At 40.2% G+C, this 27,275-nt stretch overlaps 1 protein-coding gene across 1 annotated transcript in view; it reads left to right on the top strand.

Annotated features, from left to right (window-relative positions):
- The window catches only part of LOC124265084, a 212,507-nt gene that overhangs the window by 178,387 nt on the left and 6,845 nt on the right, over positions 1-27,275 (top strand). The window contains exons 3-11 of the mRNA XM_046699876.1: positions 11,838-12,222; positions 12,418-12,504; positions 13,266-13,268; positions 13,702-13,764; positions 14,654-14,686; positions 15,303-15,762; positions 16,008-16,157; positions 17,287-17,351; positions 19,415-19,435. Coding sequence (XP_046555832.1) covers positions 11,838-12,222; positions 12,418-12,504; positions 13,266-13,268; positions 13,702-13,764; positions 14,654-14,686; positions 15,303-15,762; positions 16,008-16,157; positions 17,287-17,351; positions 19,415-19,435 — 1,267 coding nt within the window. The remainder of the gene's footprint in view (positions 1-11,837; positions 12,223-12,417; positions 12,505-13,265; positions 13,269-13,701; positions 13,765-14,653; positions 14,687-15,302; positions 15,763-16,007; positions 16,158-17,286; positions 17,352-19,414; positions 19,436-27,275) is intronic.

Here is a 27,275-nt window from a genome sequence, read left to right as displayed (position 1 = left end):
CATTAAGTGAACACAGATATATTTTGTCGTCTAATAAGTTCTTACCTATGATTTTACTCACTGTAACACTCGACCCCGGCCTGGACACAAATGTCTGAGAGGGTGTGGTCAGTTTGGCTGGACACAAAGAAATGTCCCTCTCGCTTCCCACACAGTCGGAGGACGTGATTATAGGCGGGTTGGAGCTCCGGTCGTACTTCCCGTCGGTGTGGGTAAAACCACCTGAGGATCTGGAGTAGGCAAATACAAAAGTGAGTGGTGCCCCTGAAGTGTAAATCCTCAACTCGGTTCTTGATTCGTTGTGATTCTAATAAACTAACTGCGGGGTAAAGCAACAATCAACAAACGCTATTACGCAGTAATCGTTTCAGTTGCACTAACAATATCTGCCACAGTCAAATATACTGAACAGTGAGTGGGTTTTATACCACTTTGAGCAATATTATAAAAAAATGATACAACACATTGTGACTGCAAATCCAGCGTTTTCCATGGCTTTCCCAAAATTCGTAAAAGTAAAGAAATCATGAGACATTTTGAAAGTGCTAAAAGCGACTAGGTTGAGATGAAACACCAGGATATTATTGAAGGCGCAGCGTGTGCTTTACATAGACTCAGTAATTTGATTGATATCTTATTGAAACCAAGCTCATCAAACGTTAAAAGTAACAGATTAATCATACATTGAAACAATAACAACTCAATTAAAAGAGGTGAGTGGCCGAACCGTGCTGCTCAATATTCATGGGACACAATATACCGAAGGGCAAGGTCGGATATAGGATTAACGAATCAATACGATGAGTTGAAACATGAGACCAAGATCTGGTCAGGCTCGAACCCGTACAAAAGAACCCGGCTCAGCATCTTCGGAAGTCAGTCCCGCCACTCAGTTGTCCCGTGTGGTACGAACCTGCCCTGTCTGTTGTTGAAGTTGTAGTTAGAGAGATGGACTGAGACAGAGTAAAAACTATGTGAGTATAAACTTGGTGTTGCGTTTATCTTTAATTGTATGTGTGCCAGTACATGAATGTTATGTGGTTAGTTAGGAGTCATGGTCGTCCGACCTCTTACTCCTTGACTTAACATTCTGCAAAGGAGCAAGCGAATGGAGTGCCAGAGCTACCATCTCCCCGAACAATGTGGAACGACCATAAGTAGTAGGTAACTGTGGTAGGGTTTACTAACACCAAAACGCCAGTTACGACAACACTCAGAGGAGCTTTACGCTAACGCGATGTTTAGTGAATGATTTCGAGATGGTATCTGTTTAACATCTGTATAATGCAATTTCACCGTGTGCCTTGTTATCATGGACACCAACCGTCACTGGGGTCAGTTTAATACCGTACAAACTCCACAGTTTTCCTTGGCATCATGGACACAAACCTTCACTGGGGAAGCACTCTCTGACCACACGCTGAGGGTACTGTGAGTAGCTCGTACTGACGACAGAGGATTGTATCCATTGATGCAATTTTGTGACACTGTATACACTTCACAAACTGCCTAAGACTTAGTGAACATTGTTCATGACGGGAACGCGAGTTCTAATGTTTCCATCATTAGACAAACACGTGAAGATCCGGGTCAGAATTGGTTTTCAGGAACCCAAGCTTGTCGTAATGGTGGTCAGAACCGCTGACTTGGTTGACACATCTCATCGTATCAGAACTGCGTACTTCGATGTTCATAGTGTTAATCACTTGATTGACTGGTCCAGACTCGATAACTTACAGACCGCCGCCATAGTGACTGTATATTCTGGGCCCTTATTCTCGAAACGTTTGTAGCCCAAAGAATTCTTAACTTTGATCGTAGCCAAAGTGTTAAGAATGGGCTTAAGAAGTTCGTAGCGCTACGAACGTTTCGAGAATAGCTAGCCTGGTGCGGTGTTAAACACCAACCAAGCCAAACCAATGTCTAAAATAACGGAAAATACTAATAAAAACAAAGCAGTTTCTTACTGACCTGTCTGGACATACAAGTGCCTGGCGTGGACTGTCGGTCCAGTGTCAGACAGCTCTGTTCGCTCGCAACCTTTGAACAAAGCATTGCCCGTTATGAGAATACACAAGAGATGGCGTGATACTGCTTCGTCCTGACGTTTTCTCAGGCTATGCTATTTTGTTGATATACATCACACCTTGGACGGTGCTCTTCATATCGATCATTTGTTTACTTGGTCTGTATTCGAATATTTACAGGCCACATTTAATCAAATTAATCTTTCGTTGAAACAAATGTATATTGATCCTTCGGTAAAACAAAGGTACATAGGTGGAAATATGGAAATATAGTGGCACTGTGTTCATAAGTTGTTTAATAGGTCTTTGATTATGAATAATCAATTATCATAGCATTGACTGATCATAATTCACTGATTCTTCACTGATTCTTTACTGAGAGATTTTTGATAGTCAGTTACTTGTTCAAGGATAGTTTATGTAGAACTTACCCAACCCCAGTTGTCTACGTGTTGTCACTCACTCACTCGCTATTTGAACCATAAACGCCGTGCCAGCTCAGAATGGAAGGAATTCCCAAAGTCAACAGTATTTCCACTGATTTACGTAATCGGAATACGCTGATATGTGCCAACCAGGTCGGCGGGTTTGACCACCCAATCACCTCTTACAAGTATTGGTTGCAGAAAAACAGTTTGAACCTGGTTGGCATGAGAGCGCCAACTCATGCCAAACCTCAAACCCAGTTTAATTTCTTTTTCACCTCTTGATCCACGGATGGTTTGAATGTATGCGCATGATAAGTGTACGGCGGGCTATCAAAACGTTCTGGATATATGCATGATACAATGCTATTGTAGAATGGTTATATCATTCACATAAACGTAATATTGACATGCACATGTCGCTTGTTTCTGGTTACGTGACATCTAATCACATGTACCCCTATTGAAACGACAGAAATAGATAATAGAGAGCGTATAGAGCAGTCATAAAGTTTTGGGTCCTGGAGGGCCACCCGGCAAAGCACATTGAAGAGCGATTGACCGAAGAACGAGTAGGCTACACGCTCAATCATGCGGTCTCGAAGTAGAAACTAGATGCACACGCTGGGCGTCTAACCACGCCGCTAGCCTGATACTCTACACCACTGACTTTGTCCTTGATATCACAACAACGAATCAGCATAGCACACCTGAGTGATTACCAACAACGCACTTACACCTTGTCTCTCGTGATCCCATTCAGGATTTTCTTGCAGTAGTTGACTATCGAGATTACGTCGCGGCAGAGACGTTTTGAATGTCGGAATGTACAGTGTACTGAATATAATGGGTGGCCGAGAGCTGGGGATTTGACAAGGGTACCATTTCCTTTTGTAATATTATGTCAGGTGGTATGTAGAATATCCACACACACAAAACAAAATTAGAGGACGTTTTCATGGGTATGAAGGCAGATTCAAAAGGTTCTACTGGCGCTTGAAACATTAAAACTGCCTTTGGTGTATTATACAGGCCTGGTGTGACTTCGTCTCCTGTTCCAAACAAATACACACTTACCACTGGGTACAATGTGTGAAGCCCATTTCTGGTGTCCCCTGCCGCGTTATTGTTGGAATACTGCTAAAAGCGGCGTTAAACCCAACTCCTTCGCTACCTTCAAACACAACGAATTTGATCTTACGTGACCCCACGTGACCACTGTAATAGGTCCTCGACGAATAACCACCGGGTAATACAAATCTACATGCAAGCCCCAATCATGGATACTAGTCCCGATCACGAACAATACGAGGGGCGTCCCAAAGGTTATCGTCCCAACCAAGGAAATTATACAAATACAGCTGTTTTTTATGATATATTTTTCTACATATTATCTGTCAACCTCAAGCAAATTGCTATTGCCATGTTCCAGCCGAACGATCCCCGTTTTGTTTGACTTATCTTGGAACCCCCAAAAACCGCAAAATCTACAATAAATGCATCACAGGAACTTTAGAAAACAAAATACGAAAGAAACAAGTTGTGTGTTTGAGATAGGCATGGAGAAGTCCTCTAGAATCAAACGTAGATATCAAAGTGCATAAAAATGCAATTCGAAACTATACACAAGGAACATAATTAAGCACATCCCGATTTTTTCATATTGACATGAAACTGATCAACCATCACTATAAGTATGCATGCTGGAGAGATTAAACGCCATTGTTTCCTGAACGTTGACAATTTGGGACTAAACAACAACAAAGTCATGAAAATTTGCAATAATTTAATCTACAAATTGACATGGAAACTTCAACGATGTTTTGTCAACAACATGTATCCCTAGACAACCATAGGGCTGCAGAGTTCCAAAATGGGTGAGGTGAGTGTCTCTCAGTCTGAAAATGTTCTCTGTCATCTTCAGACAACAAATTACATGACAAAATGTGAATAGCGTGCATATCCCCTTTGTGAACGGATGACTGCTTTCACCCTCTTCCTCATGCTTGTCCAGAGGCAGCTGTTGCCACTCCTGGTGCAAACCTGCTTCAAAACATGCCAGATATTGTACAGGCGTCCAAGAATGCCCCACACTGTCACGCGTCGGGAACGATGTGGTCGGGCGTTGTCATCCCTAAATATAGGGCGAGTGGCTAATAGATGGTTATCAAAATGTGGCACAAGAACAGGATCCAGAATGTTCTGGATGTCGTGGTCGCCATTGAGATTTGCCATGTCCAGTTTACAATCATGGGACAGACAACCCCAGACCATGACAGATCCACCACCGTAATGAACTGATGCTCTGATGTGCTTAGGCTCATAGGCACTGTTCTTGGTCCCCCAGGCTCGCTGGCGCCCGTCTCTGACGTGCAATAAAAAGTGACTCTCATCCGACCAATGCGCCTTCCTCTATGACGTCAAATTCCAGTGACGTCGGGGTAAACACCACTCGAAATGAGCTTCCCCGCGAAGATTGGTCAACGCTGGACGCTTGATCGCCCTTCCCATGTGCCTTTATGTCGTTTCTTACAGTCCTATTGCACAAGCGTCTGTTGGGAAGCCATAGGTGATTCAGGACGCCATTTGTAGTGAAAGGCTGACGTCTCACAAGTCTTGCTAAAACCAGACCCTCAACTTGAGGCGTCTTTAGGGGTTAACCTGGCCTTGGTCAGTCTTAAGCTTGTAGGTTTGACGGTGTTTTTGAACAAGTCGACTTATGACGATGTGGTGAATTTCAAGCTGTGGCCCAATAGCCCTGCATGACAACCCAGTGTCGTGCATCCCAATAATTTGCCATCTCCTTGTTCCTGGTAGTCTCCATTGTCTCCATTGCCATTGTAACAGATACTGGTAAAATCCTAAAACATTTTGGCGTTTCATACAGTGAATTAATAGTGCTTTTTGAGACAATAGTGGGTCGAGTTCTTCAACTGCATATTGGGATGTGTTTTAACGATTGACTTAGCAAAACCCTTAAACAATATTGAAAGGGAATGCAGTTCAAATAATAGTCATCGTTACTATTCAAGATTTATCATTAGGTACGGCAGTAAGTTAAAGTATGTAAGGGGGTGATTAATTAAGCTCTATGTGTATACAATCGCTTGTTACAGTGACTTCCTCCATGAATTTTACTGAAAGCATGTTTTGGAGACAGTACCCAACCCCTTTCAGATGACATAATCATAACGACAAAACTTATCACGTATTCATGCACGATGCCAAGGGTTCAAACTAAATACCGAATGATCACACAAGTGTCAACACTCAATTTATCATCCAAAACTGTGTTCCACAGGAGATACCGCTTGTGTGAGATCAAACGATATCTCCTAGGAGATATCGTTTTGACAGTAGATTTTGTACAATGCCCTGACAATGCTATGACGTCATGTACTTGATGACGTCACAATGCTATGACATCGCTGCACTGCAAGTCTCTTGGCAGTACCATGTTCAGAGATGTACATTTTTCATTGAAAATTAAAGAAGAGTGATTTTGGATGATAAATAGAATCTCACCCTCGTGTCTTCTGATATCAAATATATCAACACTCGTTGATAAAGTAAAAATATCCTCGGCAAGCCTCGGATATTTGTAACTTTATCAACTCGTGTTGATATAATTGATATCAGAAGACACTTGGGTGAGATTCTCTATATATTGTAAACAGTGTGAGCTTGAATATCTGGACACAATGTTTTGAAAGTTTAAAATGGGGGCGTTCATTAAAAACAGCCCCGTCTAAATGTAAATCAAGCAATCATAATCTTTGAATGTTGATTATGACAGGAAGTCATCCAATACTATACTGAACATATTTTATCAGATATTATGTACACAAGGCAGGCCGTTTTTCACTTTCTGCAATTTGTAAAGACATATTATACTCTGATGTGTTCTGATGACTAGTATCTCGTGAACCACATTACCCACATGGGTAAACTTTTGGATAAGACTTTGCTAATGATTCCTTCAACATAAAATGGAAGTTTTTCAAACATTGTCCATCGAGAATATAGTTAGGCCGACTACTTTTGGACCGCCCTTCGTACTGTGACTCTGTAGTGTAACCATGTATGACGATAAGCATTAACACGCAGTGTCAGAAATCATTCTAAAGTGTTCGGACACAGGTATGTGAATGGTGTTCCGCTGTACTCGCCACGATATGGTTGAACAAACTGCCGATGTAACGCTACATACACAGGCACATATGCATGTATATATACATACACACACACACCCCTGATGGCACTCGATTTGTTGAAAGACGTTTCCAATTCAATCCAACTGGGATCCCTATCTTTCGACTCTAGAAAAACGTTAGCAAAACCCACTCAAACCCATCCATTCGTCGTGCAAATGACGTTAGTCCAAAATCAGGTTTTGCACGTGCAGTCGATCACGTGATCTTCGCATCGAAGTTTTCTTCATATGCACGTGTTTGCATTGGCCTCATAAATTGAAAAAACGCTTTTAAACCATAGTTCTAAGGGTACTTGAAATGCCACGATTGTCAAATGTGCAACGTGAACGTGCCGTTGGCATGTTGCAAGCGGGAAGATCAGTTATTGACGTCGCAAGAGCAATGGGATGCAGCCGTCGTACTGTGTATGACTTGCGAGGTCGTCTACAACAAACTGGCACCACTTCTGATCGCCCATGGTCGGGTCGTCCACGTGTGACGTCACGAGCAGAAGACCGTCAAATCGTCCTACGTCACCTACGTGACAGATTTCTGCCGGCTACACGAAGCAGGGTTGAGATGTTTAGAGGTCAACTGTCCCCACAGACCATTCGAAATCGGTTGCGGGCTGCCAATCTCCATCCTCGACGTCCATATCGTGGGCCAATATTGACGCCGTTTCATCAACGTCAACGTCTGCTGTGGGCCCAACGTCACCTCCGATGGATCCAGAGAGACTGAAATCGAGTCGTCTTTAGCGATGAATCCAGGTTTACCCTGAGATTCGCGGACGGCAGGCATAGAGTCTGGAGACGACGTCGCGAACGCTATGCCCAATGTTGTGTACAGAAGGTCGACAGATTCGGGGGCGGAACTCGCATGGTGTTGGGTCCTTTCTTTGGGAACAACCGTTCCCGACTTCTGGTCATCCGTGGAAACCTCACAGCTGCTGCTTGCCGCGACCAGGTGCTCACCCCTGAACTCGTTCCTTTCATGGTGGCTTATGGCCCAGGTCTACAGTTCCAGCATGATAATGCTCGGCCGCATACCGCGATGTTGACACGAAATTTCCTTCAAAACGCTGGAATCAACGTCATGGACTGGCCATCGAAGTCCCCTGACCTTAATCCAATAGAGCATGTTTGGGATGCACTTGGGAGAAGGCTTCGTGGTCTTAGGAACCAACCTCAGAATTTGCAGGAACTTGGCGCTGCCTTGCAAGAGCAATGGCGCAGAATCTACAACCACGTGTTCACACGCATCAGGCAGTCGATGGGGAGATGGTGTTTGGCAGTGGTGAATGCGCAGGGCGGCCATACACAATATTGAGTAATTTCGCATTTCTAATTCTTGTGAGTTGACATTCTGCATACCCATGTTTTGGAACGGCGGTGTAGCCTAATGGAACTGATTATGGCACTGTCGGTGTATCGAGTCCATCACACAGATGTCAGCAATGAAATAATAACAATTTAACCATTTTAACCATCTCTTGTTCTTTAATAGTGCCCTGAAGAAAGAATGTGAAGTTTCTTTTTTGACTCAGTATATTTCAAAACTATATGATAATGAATCTAACCCTGTATTTAACTGTTTCTTAAATCGCCTCTATGAGCATTTATACAACAATAAATCTTCTCTTGTTCGTTCCCTTGGGTTCAGAATTAAGCCATTCTGCTGCCAGCATTGAGCTGGAAAAGATATCTCCTTTTCGTCTTCTTTCTTCTCCTCCGTGGCTGTTGGTGATGCCAGAGGTTAAGGCTTACAACATTTAAAACGAACCCAGAAACTGGTGAACTACAATATAAACAAGACCAAAATCGACTAAAAAGTAAATATAATACATACAAATCCTTATTTACAGATGGGACCAAGGATGGTGGTGCTGTGGCTTCTGCCAATATCATTGGATATAGAACAATATCTTTCCGATTACCAGATTACAGTTCCATTTTCAAAGCCGATGCAAACGCTATATTAACAGCCTTAAAATATGTAAATCAACACTCCAAATATAAACAATATATGATCTTTTCACACTCTCTTTCTTGCCTTCGAGCTATTCAAATCTTTCTTGTTAACATCCACTTTTAATTGAAATTGTTGAATTATGGAATGATTTTGCTACTGGCCAATACGACATCGACATCGTATTTTGTTGGTTGCCCAGCCACGTTGGCATTTCTGGGAACACAATGCCCGATCTTGGTGCCAAGGCAGCACTCAACAAATCTGTGACACCACTTCTTATTCCATACTCTGATAATAAAGCTGTAATCAGATGTTGCATGCGTGATCTGATGCAGAAGAAGTGGGACACTCAAGTAGGTATAAATAGATTACATGAAACATTATATTGGTTACACCCACTTGGGTTGTCAGTCCAGATTTGAAGATGTCATCATACGACGACGTCGTATTGACCAAACAAGATATTTTCTTAAAGGTTAGGGTCCTCTGTTTTGTGATGAGTGAATCACGGTCAAGCATGTTTTGATTAACTGTATTGATTTATCCATCACAAGGGATAAATATTTCAGTGTCAAAACAATAAAGGGTCTGTTTTATTGTATTAATTATCATTTAATAAGTTCTTTTTGAAAGAAATAGAGTTGTTGGATAAATGTTGATTAATGTTGTGTAAACAGGTAAATGTTTTATGATTGGTAGTTTAAATGAATAACTGATGTTGTTAGTGGCTATAGGGGGATAAAGTTTGTAAAATTATTGTCCTCCTGAGAGGGTACGGAAGACCCAAATCAATTACAGTAAATTTAAGCATATGTTTTTATATTTTTAACAGTCGTGTGTACGTCATTTCAATTTATGGCTAGATTGTCACAATTGCTAACATCTGAGTGGATGGTGTAAATCCAACTAGGGTCCATGCATGTAGCAAAGGCACTGTAAGTCCCCATGGTCCCTAGTTTGGTGACCTACCTTCAGTTGTTGGCAATTTATAGCCTGTTTTTTTTATATTGTATTGCCTTTCTAAGTTAAGATGTTGTATATTTTTGTACTAGTTTTACATTAATTTAACTGTGACATTGTAGTTAGTTTACTGTCCTTTGCATACAGGTAAATATATGATCTATTTTTCTTATTCATTTATAATTTTCCAACATTTTTAGTCACAACATAGCTGAAATACTGCCGATGGTACACACATACATACACACATACATACCTACTCACCGTGTTAAATTGAGAAGCTGGAGGGTAGCTTCACGGCGAAGACCCTACATACGTCCAGTCCTTTTTCTAGTGTACACCGCCGTAGCTTATTCACTCATTCACCCACATTGCGTGCAAACAGTTGTGCGTATCGGTGCAGGGCACAATTTGTTATACAACACCGCTTGTTTGACGTCATCAACATACCTGGAATTGTAGGTGTCTCGTCTACAAGCTACTCACAGTGATTATCTGCTGTCCTGCCATGTCTTAATGCCGAGTTCTGTATTTGTAGATGTATTACATATCCTGGAATGATTTAAAGGAACAATTTGACAACACTTAGGTGAGTAAACCGTCAGTTTGGGCCTTCGTCTGCTTTGAAAAGCAATAGATCAATTTTATTACAGGGAAGTAGATTACTATATGTGCACGTATAGTTTTGCCATCGTGGCCATGCAACTCCTACCCTCTAGTATCAGACCTCAATGCATGTTCAATGTTTTTCGCTACCACTTTCCTTGGTGTCAGAGGAAATTCTTATTGCAATGTTTTTTGGTAAATGTCAAATTATAATAAACCAGGATTATCGGTTTCGGTTTCCCCCTACCCGGTGTGCCAGTAACATTGTCTATATAATACAGTACCCATTGAAAGTAAACGGTACAAGCTTATCTTAGTTACCTTAATGTAATATAAATGTGCAGCAAGTGAATATGCAGAGAATCATTAGCTTGACACGTGAGGGCGATAATTACGGCTACTTTAAATGGAGACAGAGAACATTCTATTTGTAGCATGCATGCACGCATGCATTCATAGTATTGTTAACGTTAAACCGCCCACAAGCGTGTCGGTGTGTATGCATGTGTAGTTGTATCTGACTGAATACATGGCCATCCATTTCTTGTTTTCCAGCTTTACATGCCTGGGATCATGATAAAGGCATCGAAAGAGGTGGGTGAGTGTACAAGAGGGTAACTATTGCAGAATTTACTTAGTATAGAGGCCACAGGCCTAAGTACAATATGGGTGCGTGGCATATATACAGTCGAGCACCGTTGCGTCGAACTCTGATAACTCGATATCTACGTTGTCTCGATATAACATCTCGGTCCCGGCATAATCCTACATAATTTATCATTATTCAAGCTCTTTTAACTCGATACGGATGTCTCAATATTTGGAATATCTCGATATAATTTCATGATCCAAACAAGCAAAATTACCATTTTAAGTTGATATTTGCAAAGAAACTGGATATTCACCTACCATTTATGGGCAAGTATCCTTCTCAACTGAGGTTGTTTCCACACGTGTACACACGGCGCGGCATGAATCAAAGGGATGCGGTAGTGTAAATTAATTAGGGCTAATTGAGTTGAAGGTGTCACGTGTTTGTTACTTAATTAGGATTAATTAAACAAGAATTAATTAGGAAGTACTGTCACGACGAAACACTACTGAAACGGGCTATAGTTTCGAATCAACATTTCGAAACATACTTAGAATCCAATGGTTTTGTGTAATCGCGTGATATGTGTTGATATGCCCTGGACGGATGTATCGAAGTTCGGATAACTCGATATCTTTTTCTTGGTCCCATGAATATCGAGACAATGGTGCTCGACTGTACATACACGGTGCTTAATTTCACATGTAGGTATGACATATATTCACAGCATATAAGTTGAAGATATGTACAGAAACATCTACAGGAATGAGCAACGTAACATGAACGCTTTTTTGGTAAATTTTCATGAAGAAAAGAGCTGTAGATTTAGAGTTGGCATTTTGAAGAAATCTTATTAGACAATCGTTATTTACATATTGAGTAGGTACTGGGTTAGTGAGCGGACACCATAAGTCGGTTGGTGTCACATGTTACGAAGATCTGTAGATATATTATCAAGTAATCATTTTCATTGTGAATTATCAATAAAATACACTTAAAATAACACTCAGCTAGTGTCTCCGTATACCTGTGGTGGTCTATATGAGTATCACGTGTCGTTTAGATGCTGTCGCCGACAACGAAGATGGATGCAGACACGTGTGATGGCAGCAGCGACGATAGTGACAACAATGATTGTCCTCAGCGTGACGGTACAGAAGAGGCATGCCCGCCTCCAGTAGACCAGGATAGTAAGGTAACAACGTCAAAGAAGATGGATGCAGACACGTGTGATGGCAGCACCGACGACATTAACAACAATGATTGTCCTCAGCGTGACGGTACGGAAGAGGCATGCACGCCTCCAGTAGACCAGCACAGTAAGGTAACAACGTCAAAGAAGATGGATGCACACACGTGTGATGGCAGCACCGACGACACTGACAACAATGATTGTCCCCAGCGTGACGGTACGGAAGAGGCATGCACGCCTCCAGTAGACCAGCAGAGTAAGATATCGTGCTGCCAAATGACGTCGTGTATTGTCGAAGTACATGGTGTACGCGCCCTCTGATATAATCTTCAAATTATGTCTAATTATGAGAACAAAATCATTTCAAATGTGTGTTGGCGTACATTCCTTCACCGTCAACATAAATTGCAGTTTCCTTAACATCCCATGGTGATGCATTTGTGTTTTTCAGATGTTCCCTTGCAATTTGATGTGAAAGGGGCAGTAAATAGCGATGTGAAAAATAACTACGCTATCGGGCAACTGCACTTGCACAAAGGTATGAAATACACGTCAAGTGATGTTACTGAAAAAGCGTTGCCCTACACTAATCCGTCTGTGTCATTTCTCATTATTGCACATATGAGCACACCACATTACATTAAAGCACACTGATGCATTTATTCGTTCAGTACAACACTTTCTAATTCAGTCCGATACAGCACATGAGCGTATACCACAGCCGAGCATAGCAAATACATTGTACATGTAAATATTATATGTTGTATCACACGCAATAATGCAGCTCAACACACCATTTCATTCGGAGGAGAATCCATAAATAATAATATCAGCATGATCTTTGGACACATAACACAACACTGTGAAAGGCACTCCACATGTAGTGATAACATCATCGTTCTAAGGAGACCGGTGAATATCCGGGTTACAATTGATCTTCAGTAACTCATGAATGAGTGAGTTTAGTTTTACACCGCACTCAGCAATATTCAAGCTATATGGTGGCGGTCTGTAAATTATCGAGTGAGGACCAGACAATCCAGTGATCACAAGCATGGGTTACTGAAAAATCAATTCAGACCCGGATCGTCACGGGTCCAGTAACCCAAATGTCAGGCTTGCTGACTTGGATGACACATGCCATCGTATCCTAGTTGCGTAGATCGATGTTCATAATGTTGGTAAACATATATTTGTTATTCTAGACAACGCTGTTTTAAGAGTTCTCACACCTTTATGAATAATAATTTTCAAATCATGTTTCCAGAGGGGCAAAATATACTATCAATACTGTTGCAGAAGGTAACTTATCTCTTAACGTTACAAAGTAATTCAACAACGTACAGAACTTTTATTTTCGAGGATGTGTCAGACATGTCCCCCTAAAGATACGCTACATTGCCCTGGTTTCCATCGCTTTACACTGAACAGTACACTATCTAGTGCAGAAAGGTAGGACACATAGTATGGTATTTTACCGCCGAGGGCCCACCTGCACACAACAATCTCAGCGCTGCAGTAATTGTAAATCCCTAAGATCGTGATCTTAGGGTTTGGCTATCCATTTGCACAAAGCCAATACAACCATGGGAAGTTGATACATTTAGGAATTTTATTATTAGGAAATATTAATAATATTTTTTTTTCATGATTTTCATGTCCTTAAATCTGGACACATCTTCCTAATATCAACGTGTAAAAGGGCTCAGTTTGATAATATGTTGGTTTGTTTCAGAAGTGCGGAAAGACGTCACAATGGATTATGTTCCAGGTGCAGAGCCAAAAATAGACATTTCAGGTGAGTAGTATAGTGAGTCAAAAAAGAAACTTCACATTCTTTCTTCAGGGCACTATATAAGAACAAGAGATGGTAAGATGGTTAAATTGTTATTATTTCATTGCTGAGAAAACATCCCACACCATGCAACTTCCCCCGAATCTGTCGACTTCCTGTACACAACATTGGGCATACCGTTCACGACGTCGTCTCCAGACTTGACGGTCTTCTGCTCGTGACGTCACACGTGGACGACCCGACCTTGGGCGATCAGCAGTGGTGCCAGTTTGTTGTAGACGACCTCGCAAGTCATACACAGTACGACGGCTGCATCCCATTGCTCTTGCGACGTCAATAACTGATCTTCCCGCCTGCAACATGCCAACGGCACGTTCATGTTGCACATTTGACAATCGTGGCATTTCAAGTACTGTTAGAACTGTGGTTTAAAAGTGTTTTTTCAATACTTGGGGCCAATGCAAACACGTGCATATGAAGAAAACTTCGATGCGAAGATCACGTAATCGACTGCACGTGCAAAACCTGATTTGGCACTAACGTCATTTGCAAGACGAATGGATGGGTTTGAGTGGGTTTTGCTAACGTTTTTCTAGAGTCGAAAGATAGGGATCCCATTTCGGATACATAGATGTATCATCAGAGAAAAATTATTCATTATTTTTCAAATTAGATTTTGTGAAGTTTCTTTTTTGACTCAGTATAGTTTTCATGACAGTTAGAGACACTTCCGATAAAATTACCAGTGTTTCGTCATTTCTAGAACCATCGCCTGTTATAAGAAACATATTCTGCCCCAAAGGTAATTTTCAGTTGCATAGATATTTCAAACATTTTCATAAGATATGATCCAACAACTGCATCAGGCAATATAACTGTGATCTATTTTCAGTTCCAGCTAAAGAAGGTGAAACGATAGTGCATGGTAAGCATCACTGTTTCCTGTGCTTAAAGCTTATCAAAATCATTGATGGTCAAATGGCAGTATATTATCTATAGTTGTTTCAAAGAGGAAATACCCGTGAAGGTCCGGGTTAGAATATTGGCGTTCAGTAACCTGTGCTTGTCGTAAGACGCGAATTATGGGATCGGATGGTCAGGCTCGCTGACTTGGTTGACATGTGTCATCGGTTCCCAATTGCGCAGATCGATGTTCATGCTGTTGATCACTGGACTGTCTGTTCCAGACTCGATTATTTACAGACCGCCGCCATATAGCTGGAATATTGCTGAGTGCGGCGTAAAACTAAACTCACTCACTCACTCACTCATAGAGGAAATGGGACGGATGCGTTGAATGACAAAAACAGTATGAAAATACATTAGTGGATTATGCTTTGATCAGTGTGGCAATTTCAAGCTCGTTGAGGATAAAGCTTCCCGAAACAAACATGCAAAATATGTAACGATCAACGCAACGGATGTATCCCACGAACGGTAGGGAAGTTTATTATCCACTTCATGCCATATGTGATCTCAAGCACTAGAATTAATGCTTTCGGTCTTATTCTCATGTCACTTTCTATGTTTAATTTCAACAGTTGAATGTACCAAGAACGAGCTGTCTTCCTGTTGCTATGGACACTATGATGGACGGGAACGGCCTTTTAGGTCCAAATGGACTTTTGAGAATGTTCCACACGGACTGATTAAATTCATTATGAAGGAGTGCCCTACTTTCTTCGAGCTCATTGATAAATTGGAGAAACGGCATCGCAGTAAATGCGAGAAGATACACAACAAGTCATGTCTAGTTGTGGAATTTCTACATGATACTGAGGAAGACAGAGACAGAATGATGCAAGATAAAGAAAATGTGAAGACGATGTTCATGGAGTTCTTGCATGGTATAGGGAAGGATGCTCCTAACTGCAGTTTAAACGTTTGCAGTGAGCCGGCAGCTGTGAACATCCGTGATGAAGATGTGAAAGAAATTATTGGTGCAAATCCAAGAGACACAAAATTTACAAATACATCAGATTCGGATTCAGATTCATTTGTGTGAGTTGATTACTTGGTAGTAGATGCTGCACAACCTACTAATGTTCAGTGAATGTAGTCATACCGTAGAATGTATGTATGTTTACAAGATATCTATTAAGTGGCTAAGAGCAAAATATTCTTTACGAAATCATGCTGAAACGGAAGGTCGCTTGTTTATTTTCGAAAGGAAAGTGTTATCGTGATATAACTTTTTTATAGTTACTCCTTTCTGAGTGCATTAAAAAGGATTGTTCTTTCATCAGTGATGCAACAGACGAAATTGTAGAAGACACAGAACAAGCTGCCAATCTGCCTTCAACGTCTCAGACTGAAGATGCGAAAGAAAGGATTGGTCTCAATCCAGAGGGCACGCCACCCATAATAACATCAGCTTCCGATTCAGAATCAAGTTTGTAAGTTCAACAACTGACACTGCACAACAGTTTAATTTTCACTTGATGTAGGTTTTTGTGGTAATCGAAAGGCAAACATGTTGTTTCCAACGATTCGTGTTTTTTCGAACCGAAAGTGTAATTTGGTTACAAGTAATATACTAACAATTGTCTGGAAACACTAGATAAGTTATACGCATTCTAGGAAGGCTCCTCCGAGGTAAGCAGACGATATAACGTTCATTTTAACAGGCGCCAATCCACTTTTGTTAACTTTCAAAAATAATCCATAGTTTTTCCTTTAATACCACGTTTTAACTGAAATTGGATAGTGCCTTCAAATGATGTTAAATAGGCAACACTTCAGCAGTCCTAGGTATTTGCATACACTCACAAACAAATAATTGATTGTCACGTGACAGAAACGTTATGTCTAGAATGTCAGTTTGAGTTAAAGTTGTTATATAAATACATTTCAGTTGCAGTTTGAAATGTATTCATTTTAAACCTTCAGAACCGAAACGTGCATATTTTCACGAAAGCATCAGCTGCCACTGTGACGTATATCCCACTAGTTTTGTTCCTTGGTAGCAAATCAAAGATGCGATTTTAGCCAGGCCAAATTTACCAGAGGGTGCTCTAGCCACAGCAGGATTTGATACATTTTACATACTTGAGATTACTGTAAAATGAAAAAAAACAAAAAACATGGAAACATTAAAATTGTTTTTGTATTTTAAAACAGATCTTACACTTTTACATATTAAATCTATTAGTGTATATGGCTATTTTAACAGTTAAACGAAAGAGCGACACACGGTATTGGCGCCTGTTAGATGGAGAATGAATGAAAAGCGAACATTTTAAAGGGTAAAGTATATCTTCGTTGACATTTTTAGCTAAAATTACTTCTGTAACTGCCTCAACACAAACAAGCTATGTTCGGGAAGGAGCAGCAACAGTGTTTGTCATGGACATCCAGTATGACCAGTGAAATTTTCATTTTGTTAACTGGAGTCAAAATTACGCCGTTGTATGATATTCTTCGAAAACGGTCACTTTCTTTGTTTTCGAACGAAGAATGATATTATGAGGTGCATTATATACTTACTCGTATCTAACAGCTCTAGATATGCCATGCTCTTTTCAGGGTGTTATCTCCAATATCCTCAGACACAAAAAGAACTCATGCACAAACGGAAGTGTTGGTCGAAGGTAATTAATTTTCTAAAAGTCTTTTAACTGTAGAAATAGGGGAATATTAATGAAGATTTTCCATGTATAGAATCAAGGTACCGAGTATAAATGCTGAATGGTCTTCACGCACCATAGCCTAACCTGCATGATTAATTTCAGCAAAAGGCGTTTTAAAGAGGTTGGATAATTTCAACACGTCCTGACTTCCTTCAGCATGCTCCACATATTAGGAGTATTGTATCTTAGTATCATTAAACATGCCATAAATATCTACTGTACATATATCTCCGATTCGTTAATGTTAAACGAATACTATTATTTGTTGTTTTTATACAGTCAGTATGTTTTTCTCTCTCTGAAGATCATGTGTATGGAAACTAAATCTCTATCAATGCATCAGCAATATTTGTTTTTTGACTTTTATATGAACACAGGTATTGAAAAAAGGGTAACTGTAACATAATTACTTCAGACTAAAATGAACAGATTTCTTTTCCCGGTTCTCGTAGCTGTTGTAAACTGCCTTGAGTTTGGTATTTATTAAATACTAGTATCTTTTCCTAGCATTTTTAACCTCTCTACAGACATCGGTATACCATTGCGTATGTACACATAAAATTCATGCAGTGTGCTGGCGATTAGGTGCCTGACCCTGAGGGTGTGAGGGTGTGAGTTCGAGTCCCGGATGGGGCTCAACTCAAAAAAGTACTAGAATTTGTACTTTACTAAGAAAGTGTAATCCCAAATATAACATATGTTGCATTTGACCACTTTCTAAATGGCATTGTGTAATCATAGCTTTCGGCCGTGGGAGCCGTGCCAATTAACACTTATCAGAGGGGTACACAAAGCCGGCAGTCTAGACTACCAGTTGTCCGACTTCCATTTTTGTGGAAGTCGCGGTAGCTGAATGGGTTAGGCGGCTGACTTTGTGTGCTGGCGATTAGGTGCCTGACCCTGAGGGTGTGAGTTCGAGTCCCGGATGGGGCTCAACTCAAAAAAAAAGTACTAGAATTTGTACTTTACTAAGAAAGTGTAATCCCAAATATAACATATGTTGCATTTGACCACTTTCTAAATGGCATTGTGTAATCATAGCTTTCGGCCGTGGGAGCCGTGCCAATTAACACTTATCAGAGGGGTACACAAAGCCGGCAGTCTAGACTACCAGTTGTCCGACTTCCATTTTTGTGGAAGTCGCGGTAGCTGAATGGGTTAGGCGGCTGACTTTGTGTGCTGGCGATTAGGTGCCTGACCCTGAGGGTGTGAGTTCGAGTCCCGGATGGGGCTCAACTCAAAAAAGTACTAGAATTTGTACTTTACTAAGAAAGTGTAATCCAAAATATAACATATGTTGCTTACCATAACGAGACTATCATAATCAAGGTTTTTCTCCTGTGTTTGGCAACTTGATAACACACTTAATAAGAAGACAATACATTCATGCAGTTTACTGTCAGTGGTCGTGCGTACAATATTGATTATAAATCATCAAGCAATATATCACATGTATACTGGCGATAATAAGATTGCATGAAATATATACAAACTAAAGGAGAAGCTATATAGGGATATAGCTATTATGTAGAACTAAGCACACTTTCATGTCTCGAGAGAGCATTATGTCATGCAAGTGACAATGAATATTAATATACTTGGGTTATTACCTCTACACTCAGATGCGTAATTTATTAAATGTTATTAGGTATATACACAACGTATACATACAAATTTAGTAAAAGACATGTCTTCAACACACAAATCGTTGTGCATAATCATTCATATAATTTCCTTCAGAACCCTATTTCAATGAGTGATTTTCACAACCTTCACCTCAAACATAGCCGAGCTATTTAGTGTGCTTTTATCGGCCCGCAACCAACCGAATATGAAACTATTACGACATAATCAACTGCCAGTGTACAACAATTGCACCAGAATGAAATCACAAATTAGTTGATGACTAACCGGCCTTTTAGTTGGCAAGAGTTTTTGAAAATACATTTATATGAACCTGTCATTTATTTCTATGTAAATATGAAAAGTCGATATACATTGACCATATGTTCTACATATTGCAGAACCTTCCAGTTTCCTAATTGGTAAGGTTCAGGTGCCATTATCCGTGTTTGTAGATGATATGAATACTCAGTATGTCATACCTTGTTGGCGCGATTAGAGAGCCTTATTTAATATCTGCCCAGAATTCTGCTGTAATTGTAATGAACAGATACTGTTATTTCAGTACAACATATTCAATATGTTAATCTAGTCACATGAGATGATTGTTTTAAACATCGTTGAGATTAGTTGGTAATCATGGGAATACGTAACATACCTGTCGGTCGAAAAAAGGGACTTAAAAGAATATGTGTTGCAGATGTCTTTGACACTTAAAAAGGGTTGTAGGTCACCTTTGAACAATGTCACACTAACAAGCTTCGACTGCTGCTCTGGGAATATATATGTAACTGTAACTAGTTTATAAGATAAGAGGGAAAATATGTAAAAGTATTAGTGATCATCAATACACAAAATTTGTAGAGTCAGAAAACTGGCTTTGATGTCAACTAGAAGAATGATATCTAGGAAACCCTGGCCAAAAGCACCCATTGAATTATCGGTGGGTGCGACTACTGACATTTTAGCAGAAACTGGATTTGGAGAATGTTGAAAGGCCTGTGTGCTGCTGTCTTTGTCGTTTGTACTGTGTTACCTTTTCACGTTTTACGGGCTTAATCTTTTCAAATCCGAACAAGCTGTTGCTGAGATCAACCAAAATGAGCAGATGGCATATTCATTATTCTACTGAGTCGAATAGATGATTAAACATTGATCGTATAGGATGGTAATCATTGGAATATGTGATGTATCTCTTGGTCTGCAATAGGGGACCTTTAAAACTTATGTGTTTCAAATGGTCTTGACACTTCGCCTCTGACCAAGGTTGTACGAGCATGCTTCCATTGCTGTATTAGGAATGCCTATCTACATGTAATTAGCTTAGATATGCAGATAAGGAGGAGACTATAACAAAGTGTTTTTGACTGTCAAAGTAACATCAAACAAAATAGATTGCCACTAAACTCCTATGTCTGACACGTGTCTGATTTAACGTGTATATCGTTATGCAGATCACATTATTGACCCCAAACGTGTCCGCGTAACTCCAAGTAAATACTGTTACACTGAAGGATGGGAGTCCGATTTTACCTTACGAAGCACTGACTGAATATGTGCGATCCTTTAATTTTTCAACAGGTAATTTGTTGCGACATGATCAACAACATAGGCCTGATACTTTACACAAGAAAAGTAACTGTTACTAATTCATTTATATGATAGATTACGAAACATACTTTCACAAATATATGTCCCAATGTCTTAAGCTGAGCAACATGTGTAACATGTATAGTCCTAAAAAGACACTTGACCTGTTGTAGCTAGATATACCAAACAAGCTACCACTAGGAGCTATCGCATGTAAGAGGTTTTGTGCAGAGTATCAACACCTCTCCTCTTGGCTCACACGGGTGTCTGATTTTGTATGTATTAGTATATTTCAACTATTTACGAGGACATATGAAGAAGACAATAATACAGTTAAGAGTGTGCATTCATCTTATGGACCATCCTGTATTGGTAAAAGGTGTGGTGAGGTGAAATTGGGTTTAACGTCGTGGTTGAGAATATTTCGCTCATATGACGACGTGCATGCGTGTGTATGTGTATGTGCGTCTGCTTGTACTAGCCCAGTCTTAAGCTGGTTTTATAGTGCTAGCCCATTGAGATACCATGCCGCAGTGAAGCATGAATACCCCACTCAGACACAGTATAGTGACTCCGAACCGACCAGTCCTTGTTGTACCCATTAATGCCGAGCGCCAGACAGAGACCAACAAGTACCATATTTTAACGTCTTTTGGTATGAAGCGGTCGGGGATCGAACCCGCGACCTTCCGCTGTATTGATAAAACATAATATTGATATGTTAAAATGAACACACCGTTCTGACTGGTTCGTTTGTGTCAACAAACAATTACTGACTTTATGTACCCATTCGATACTTTCATTGAAATAACAATGTCTTTATTCATATTTTGTACAAAACTGCGTTTTTCTGCATACAAAATATATATTTACATATCCCACCCTCCCACTTCAGCTTCACCCGTGAACATCGGGGTTAGAATTGGTCTTCAGCAAGATATACTTGTAAATTACACAACAAGTAAACAAACCCTACACTTTCGTACGGTTGGTGCTGGCAAAACCGCACGATAACAGCAAATGGGTTACAGCAAATGGCTTACGTTCATGTCTGGTAAAACGACTGTGTAAAATTAAATCGATCACCAATATGGCTTTTTAATAATTCAATGTTTCTGTGAAAGTTAAGAGGGAGTGACAGAGTAGAGAATTGGTACGTTTGGTTTTGACAATAACGGGAGTTCATATTGGGATTATGTGTTACCCCAGATCCCCTGGACAGCACAGAATTTCAGCATAATATGGAACATTCTTGATGTAATTAATGGTGCAAGATCATACCTTTTTTTCACATGTTTCAACATGGCCAGTGGTAGTGTACATCAATATTCCACACAAGATATCCAAGCCCTATATAGAACAAACTTTATGGATAACAACTTCTTTTATTTGTGAGTGCGACGTTTCGATACAGATTCTTGTACCGTTGTCAAGCATAATGGAACATGAAGAAGGGGGAAGTGTATATTTACTGGATATAACAATGTAACAAAGTACCAGTCCACTTGGATTTATTGAGTACATTGCCATTAACAACATATTCAGCAAAGTCATTGAAAAGATTGTACTTTTCAACCAGTCTGAACATAATAAAGCATGGTGAATAAAAACATCTTTTTGGGCTCAAAGACTCACATTTGAATTGCACGAGTCTGCCAATAAACACATGTTTAAAACAGTAGCAGTAACTTACACTACAAAGTTTACCCATAAAAAGCAGGGATTCAGAGTCAATATGGGATTGTATACTGACAAGCTATAAGCTGTCCAGCACTACTTCATTTGGGGTTTGCTTGGGTAGACCTTGAACTTTTTGGCTGAAATATCTTTGGGGTATTTGCAGCATTCATATTCTTTTGGTGATAATTGACCCCAGGTATTACAACCATATAGTGCAGAGGGTAATATTACACGTCGAAATACTCGTACAACAGCGAGCGGATTTAAGCCTCCAAAGTAAAGTCCGTGATTATGGTTTACATTGACGAGTTTTTTCAACTTCTCACAAGCACGTTGGGTCCGCTCCATGAATTTACCACCACGCGAGAACAGCACTCCCGCATAGAGGTCTTACTCACATTGTAGACTAGTCTCTATTTACAAGCTTTTGATGAGCAATGTCTAACAGCTTTTGAAGTGCAAGCGGGGAGCTACTTGGAATTGTGGCGTCGTCTGCTAAAAGTTGACCTGGATAATGACCCCATGGTAGATTATGACCATACCCAGAGCTATCCAATTGACAAATGAGGTCATTTATATATCCAGTAAATAGCCAGGCTGAAAGAACGCGTCCGTGGCCCACTCCTTGCTTGACTGGAAAGCTATCCGATTCACAGCCGGAAAATGTTACATATGATACCATTGATGAGTAGGCATTGCGTAGTAGTCGCCATGTCTTACCGGTTATACCCATATCGTAAAGTTTACAGAAGAGGCCATCAAGCCAAACTATAGCAAACGCCTTAGCATTATCAAGAAAGGCACAATACACAGGTGACTGTCGTTCATTGTAATATGCAATGTTCTCACAAAGACTGAGACAAGCTGTCTCTGCTCCAGCATTTCTGCGGAATCCAAACTGCAGATGGTGTGGGAATTCGTTTTTATCACTCGGCCAGTTTTCAATTCTGCACAGCAATAGTCGCTCGAGCAATTTACTCAGCACAGACGTTAACGTGCTTCCCCTATAATGGTTAACATCTGATTTGCTTTTGCCATGGCCCTTATGAATTGGAAGGATTTTACCAAGGTAATATGAGGTTGGTAAACATTCATTTTTTGCAATTGCATTAAATAAGATTGTAATATGTTTAAACAGTGAACGTCCTGCCCGTTTAACATGTTCATTTGTAAGACAGTCTGGTCCTGGCGATTTGCCCGGTTTAAATGCTCTTACAACAGACCAGACCTCGTCTGACGTGAATGGCTTTTGAAGAGTTGACTTTTCCGTATCTGTCGTTATTCCACTGTAGGACTTTTCAATATTAGCCACTTTATCACAAACCGAGGAGGCAAACTGTTCATCAAAGTTTCCAGACGTCTCAGGCGTTGCAAGTGTTCTAAAGTGAGAGCTGAAAGCAGAACACATATCCTCTGGAGTAGGAGTGTTACCCCAGATCCCCTGGACAGCACAGAATAGTTCAGCATAATATGGAACATTCTTGATGTAATTAATGGTGCAAGATCATACCTCAGTTTTCACATATTTCAACATGGCCAGTGGTAGTGTACATCAATATTCCACACAAGATATCCAAGCCCTATTTGTGAAGTGTTGTTGTCAAATAATTAACACCAACAATGATTTTGTCACTGCCGATTCTACACCACCAATGCAGATCTGGTGCTATTGAATTTTGGACTGCTACCCTACAGTGTACTGCCATTATTCCGAAACTGGAGTAATGTGAGTTAGTTTGTAACCCTAGTTAATGTTACTGTACAACTGTTATTTGCATAACCTTCCTTACCTGTTTGTTGGTTTCACACAGGATTATTTTGCTAAAAGATGGGTTTTTCTTTTAGCTATTGTTTCAATTTGGAAATCAGCATGTACTTCACCATGCTGTAGTTCTTTGAATCAGTTTCATTAATTTCTCTCTCTCTCGTTCAAATTCATAATGAAAAGTCAATAGCTGTAGTTCAACGAATTGCTTGTATTCTTTTCTCTCAAGTTCATCATGATTCACATTCATATTGAAACGTCAATATTTGGATTTGTAAGCAGACTCAGGTCAATAAAACGCAAGTGTCCTTGCTATAGATTGACTGCAATAAAGAAATAAGGGAATCTATAGTTCCATATAATGTTATCAGTATCGCAGCATTAACATTCTCAACTTCATCAATAAAGATACACTTTTGACAAAGTCTTACATTTCTAACTACCTGCAGTGATGAATAATGTTAGTCAACATACATGACTACTATTTCAGTAAAAAGCCCTTATCACTTGTTAAATTAATGACTTTGAAAGCCCAAACATACGAAAACCTGAGAAAATCTATTTTTAGAACTCGTGCAAAGCGAGCGAGTTTTGAATGCAGCAAACAGTATTGAAAACGTGGGAAACACAGAAATATCATTACTTCATATTGCAGAAATGCTGCTGATAGATTCATTACCTATAACACAAAGTGTTGACAAGCAGAGAAATGTAAAAGTTACTCATACCGTTTGTTGACCATCTGCTCTCTGCAACGCTCACATGGCAAGCAGGCGACATACTGATGACGAATCACATCGCTACCCAAAGTTATCTCCCCTTGACACCACTAAATGCAACCCGCTAAAATATTTCAAGACAAACAAAAGTATAGGCGTTTCTGTCAACCATAACATATTTCATACAAACCCACAAAAACAAAACAATCAAAATATAAACAGTTTTGGCCGTAACATACTGGCCCCCTATTTGGGACGATTAAATCATACCAATTACAAATCACAATGCAACAGGCCAAATAATAAATACAGCAGTAATGTAGAATTATACATCCATATGAAACCCTTCATGTTTTTATAAAATATGTATCTCTTGACACCATGTTACCTCGGTAGCCAACTGTACACTGATATGTTGTTCTCTGTATGATGTCACGAGTTAATCTGTAACACCTTCAAGTGAGTGAGTGAGTTAAGATTCACACCGCACTCAGCAATATTCCAGCTATATGGCAGTGGTCTGCAAAGAATTGATTCTGGACCAGACAATCCAGTGATCAACAGAATGAGCATCAATACACACAACCGGGACACGAAGACATGTGTCAACTAAGCCAGCGAGCCTGACCACCCGATCCCGGCGGTCACCCCTCATGACAAGCATGGGTTACTGTAGATGGATTGAAATCTGTACTGTAACGCTTTCAAGATTAATTATTATCATGGTATTACTACTACAACCACAGTCAATAAATACACAAGGATTTCCATTTTAGGTAACTCTCCATATAAGGGTCACTAGAATTTCACAGTGATCATTGCCGTTCACGTTCATTTAAGGCACTATCTGCTTCCGAAAGCAAACACAATTTGTCAATAGGACGAACCAGATCAGCCGACATGGTTTTCACTCTTACACTGCGAACAAAGCCTTTGTTGTCTGGAAAAGTGTCCACAATTTTGCCCATTGCCCACATACTTCTTGGAGAGGAATCCATGAGGAGAACGATGTCTCAAATACATACATTTTTCTTTGGCAGTAACCACTTTTGTCTTTCTTGTAGCATGGGTAAGTATTCTTTAACCCACTTACCCAAAACACATATGCTAGATACTGTACTTGACGCAACTTTCGTCTGGCAGTATTGTCTTCTTTGTGAAATGTGCCTGGGGGTAAGTCTCCTCCAGCTTTATGAAGTAACAGATGATTTGGTGTTAACGGTATCAGGTCATTCTGATCACATTACAACTGTGTAATCGGTCTGTCAATCAATATGGCCTCAACTTCGCAAAATAAGGTTTGTAATGCTTCGCCATCCGAATTGACAATTTGAGTATGCATTAATGAATACAGTACCTGTCTCACTGACCGTATTAAACGTTCCCAAACACCTCCAAGATAAGATACCAAGGGAGGATTGAACTTCCAACTAATGGGTTTCTGAAGTAGTTCTTTGTTGATCTGTTTCTGATTCCAAGAATTAATTGATTCTCGTAGTTCCCTTTCATACCAAACTAAATTTGTGCCGTTGTCCGATCGAATAATTTTTGGCACCCCTCTTCTAGCAATAAATATCCGGATAGCGTTGATACAAGAACTCGTATCAAGCATACATGCTACCTCGAAGCTCTTACTGATAAGCAAGTGAAGAGTACTCCATATCGTTTGACTAGAGATCGACCTCGCTTAACATAAAATGGCCCAAAGTAGTCCATGCCAACTCGAGTAAAAGGTGGCTCTTCAGGAGTTACTCGGTCACTGGGTAGATTTGCCATCTTTTGGTTTCCTTCTTGTGCTCTGTATCTTCTGCAGATCACACATTTAGATAAGGGTCCTTTAATGATTGATCCAGCCCCAGAAATCCAGTATTTTTGACGAAATGTGGTGAGCATACTATTCTTCCCAAGATGACCTACTTCCTTGTGTATATCTGTTAGTGGCATGACAGCAATGATATCGTCTCGCGGCAACAGAATAGGATGCTTTGCATTAAGGGATATATCTGCACGCTCAAGTCAACCTCCAACTCTCATAATGTCATCAATGTCATCAACTTGTATAAAGCACTTGATCGCTTGACAGATATACTTTGTCCATGTTGACACGACCGGGGTGCTTCTATCTCGTTGGAGAAATGCTGACGCTGTATATAGATGATCAATGATTTCTCAGCTTCATCTATCAATTCTGGTGTCATAAGCAGTGACTCATGGCTGTTCCATCCATTATTGCTTTCAGTTTTGCTTGGACTGGTCAACCTTTTCTTTCTCACACAGTGCTGGAGGTATTTCCTACGGAAGCGTAGTAGGGCCACGGTGAATTTTTTTTGGGGGGGGGTCACTATCTCCTAAGTAGGACTTAATATCTCCTACGTAGGACTTAGTATCTCCTATGTAGGACTTAATATATCCTTTTTAAGGATGGCTATTAAGTTGAGAAATGTTTGGCTATGCAGGACGTTAGATAGTCGAAATGTGAGTCAGTGAATATTCATGACACTAACGCAG

The sequence above is a fragment of the Haliotis rubra genome, unplaced genomic scaffold, assembly GCF_003918875.1.
Source record: "Haliotis rubra isolate DU_JTF1 unplaced genomic scaffold, ASM391887v1 Scf96, whole genome shotgun sequence".
NCBI classification, from domain to species: domain Eukaryota; kingdom Metazoa; phylum Mollusca; class Gastropoda; order Lepetellida; family Haliotidae; genus Haliotis; species Haliotis rubra.
Note: the sequence above shows the minus strand (reverse complement) of the source record. Positions and strands in the feature narration are given on the sequence as shown.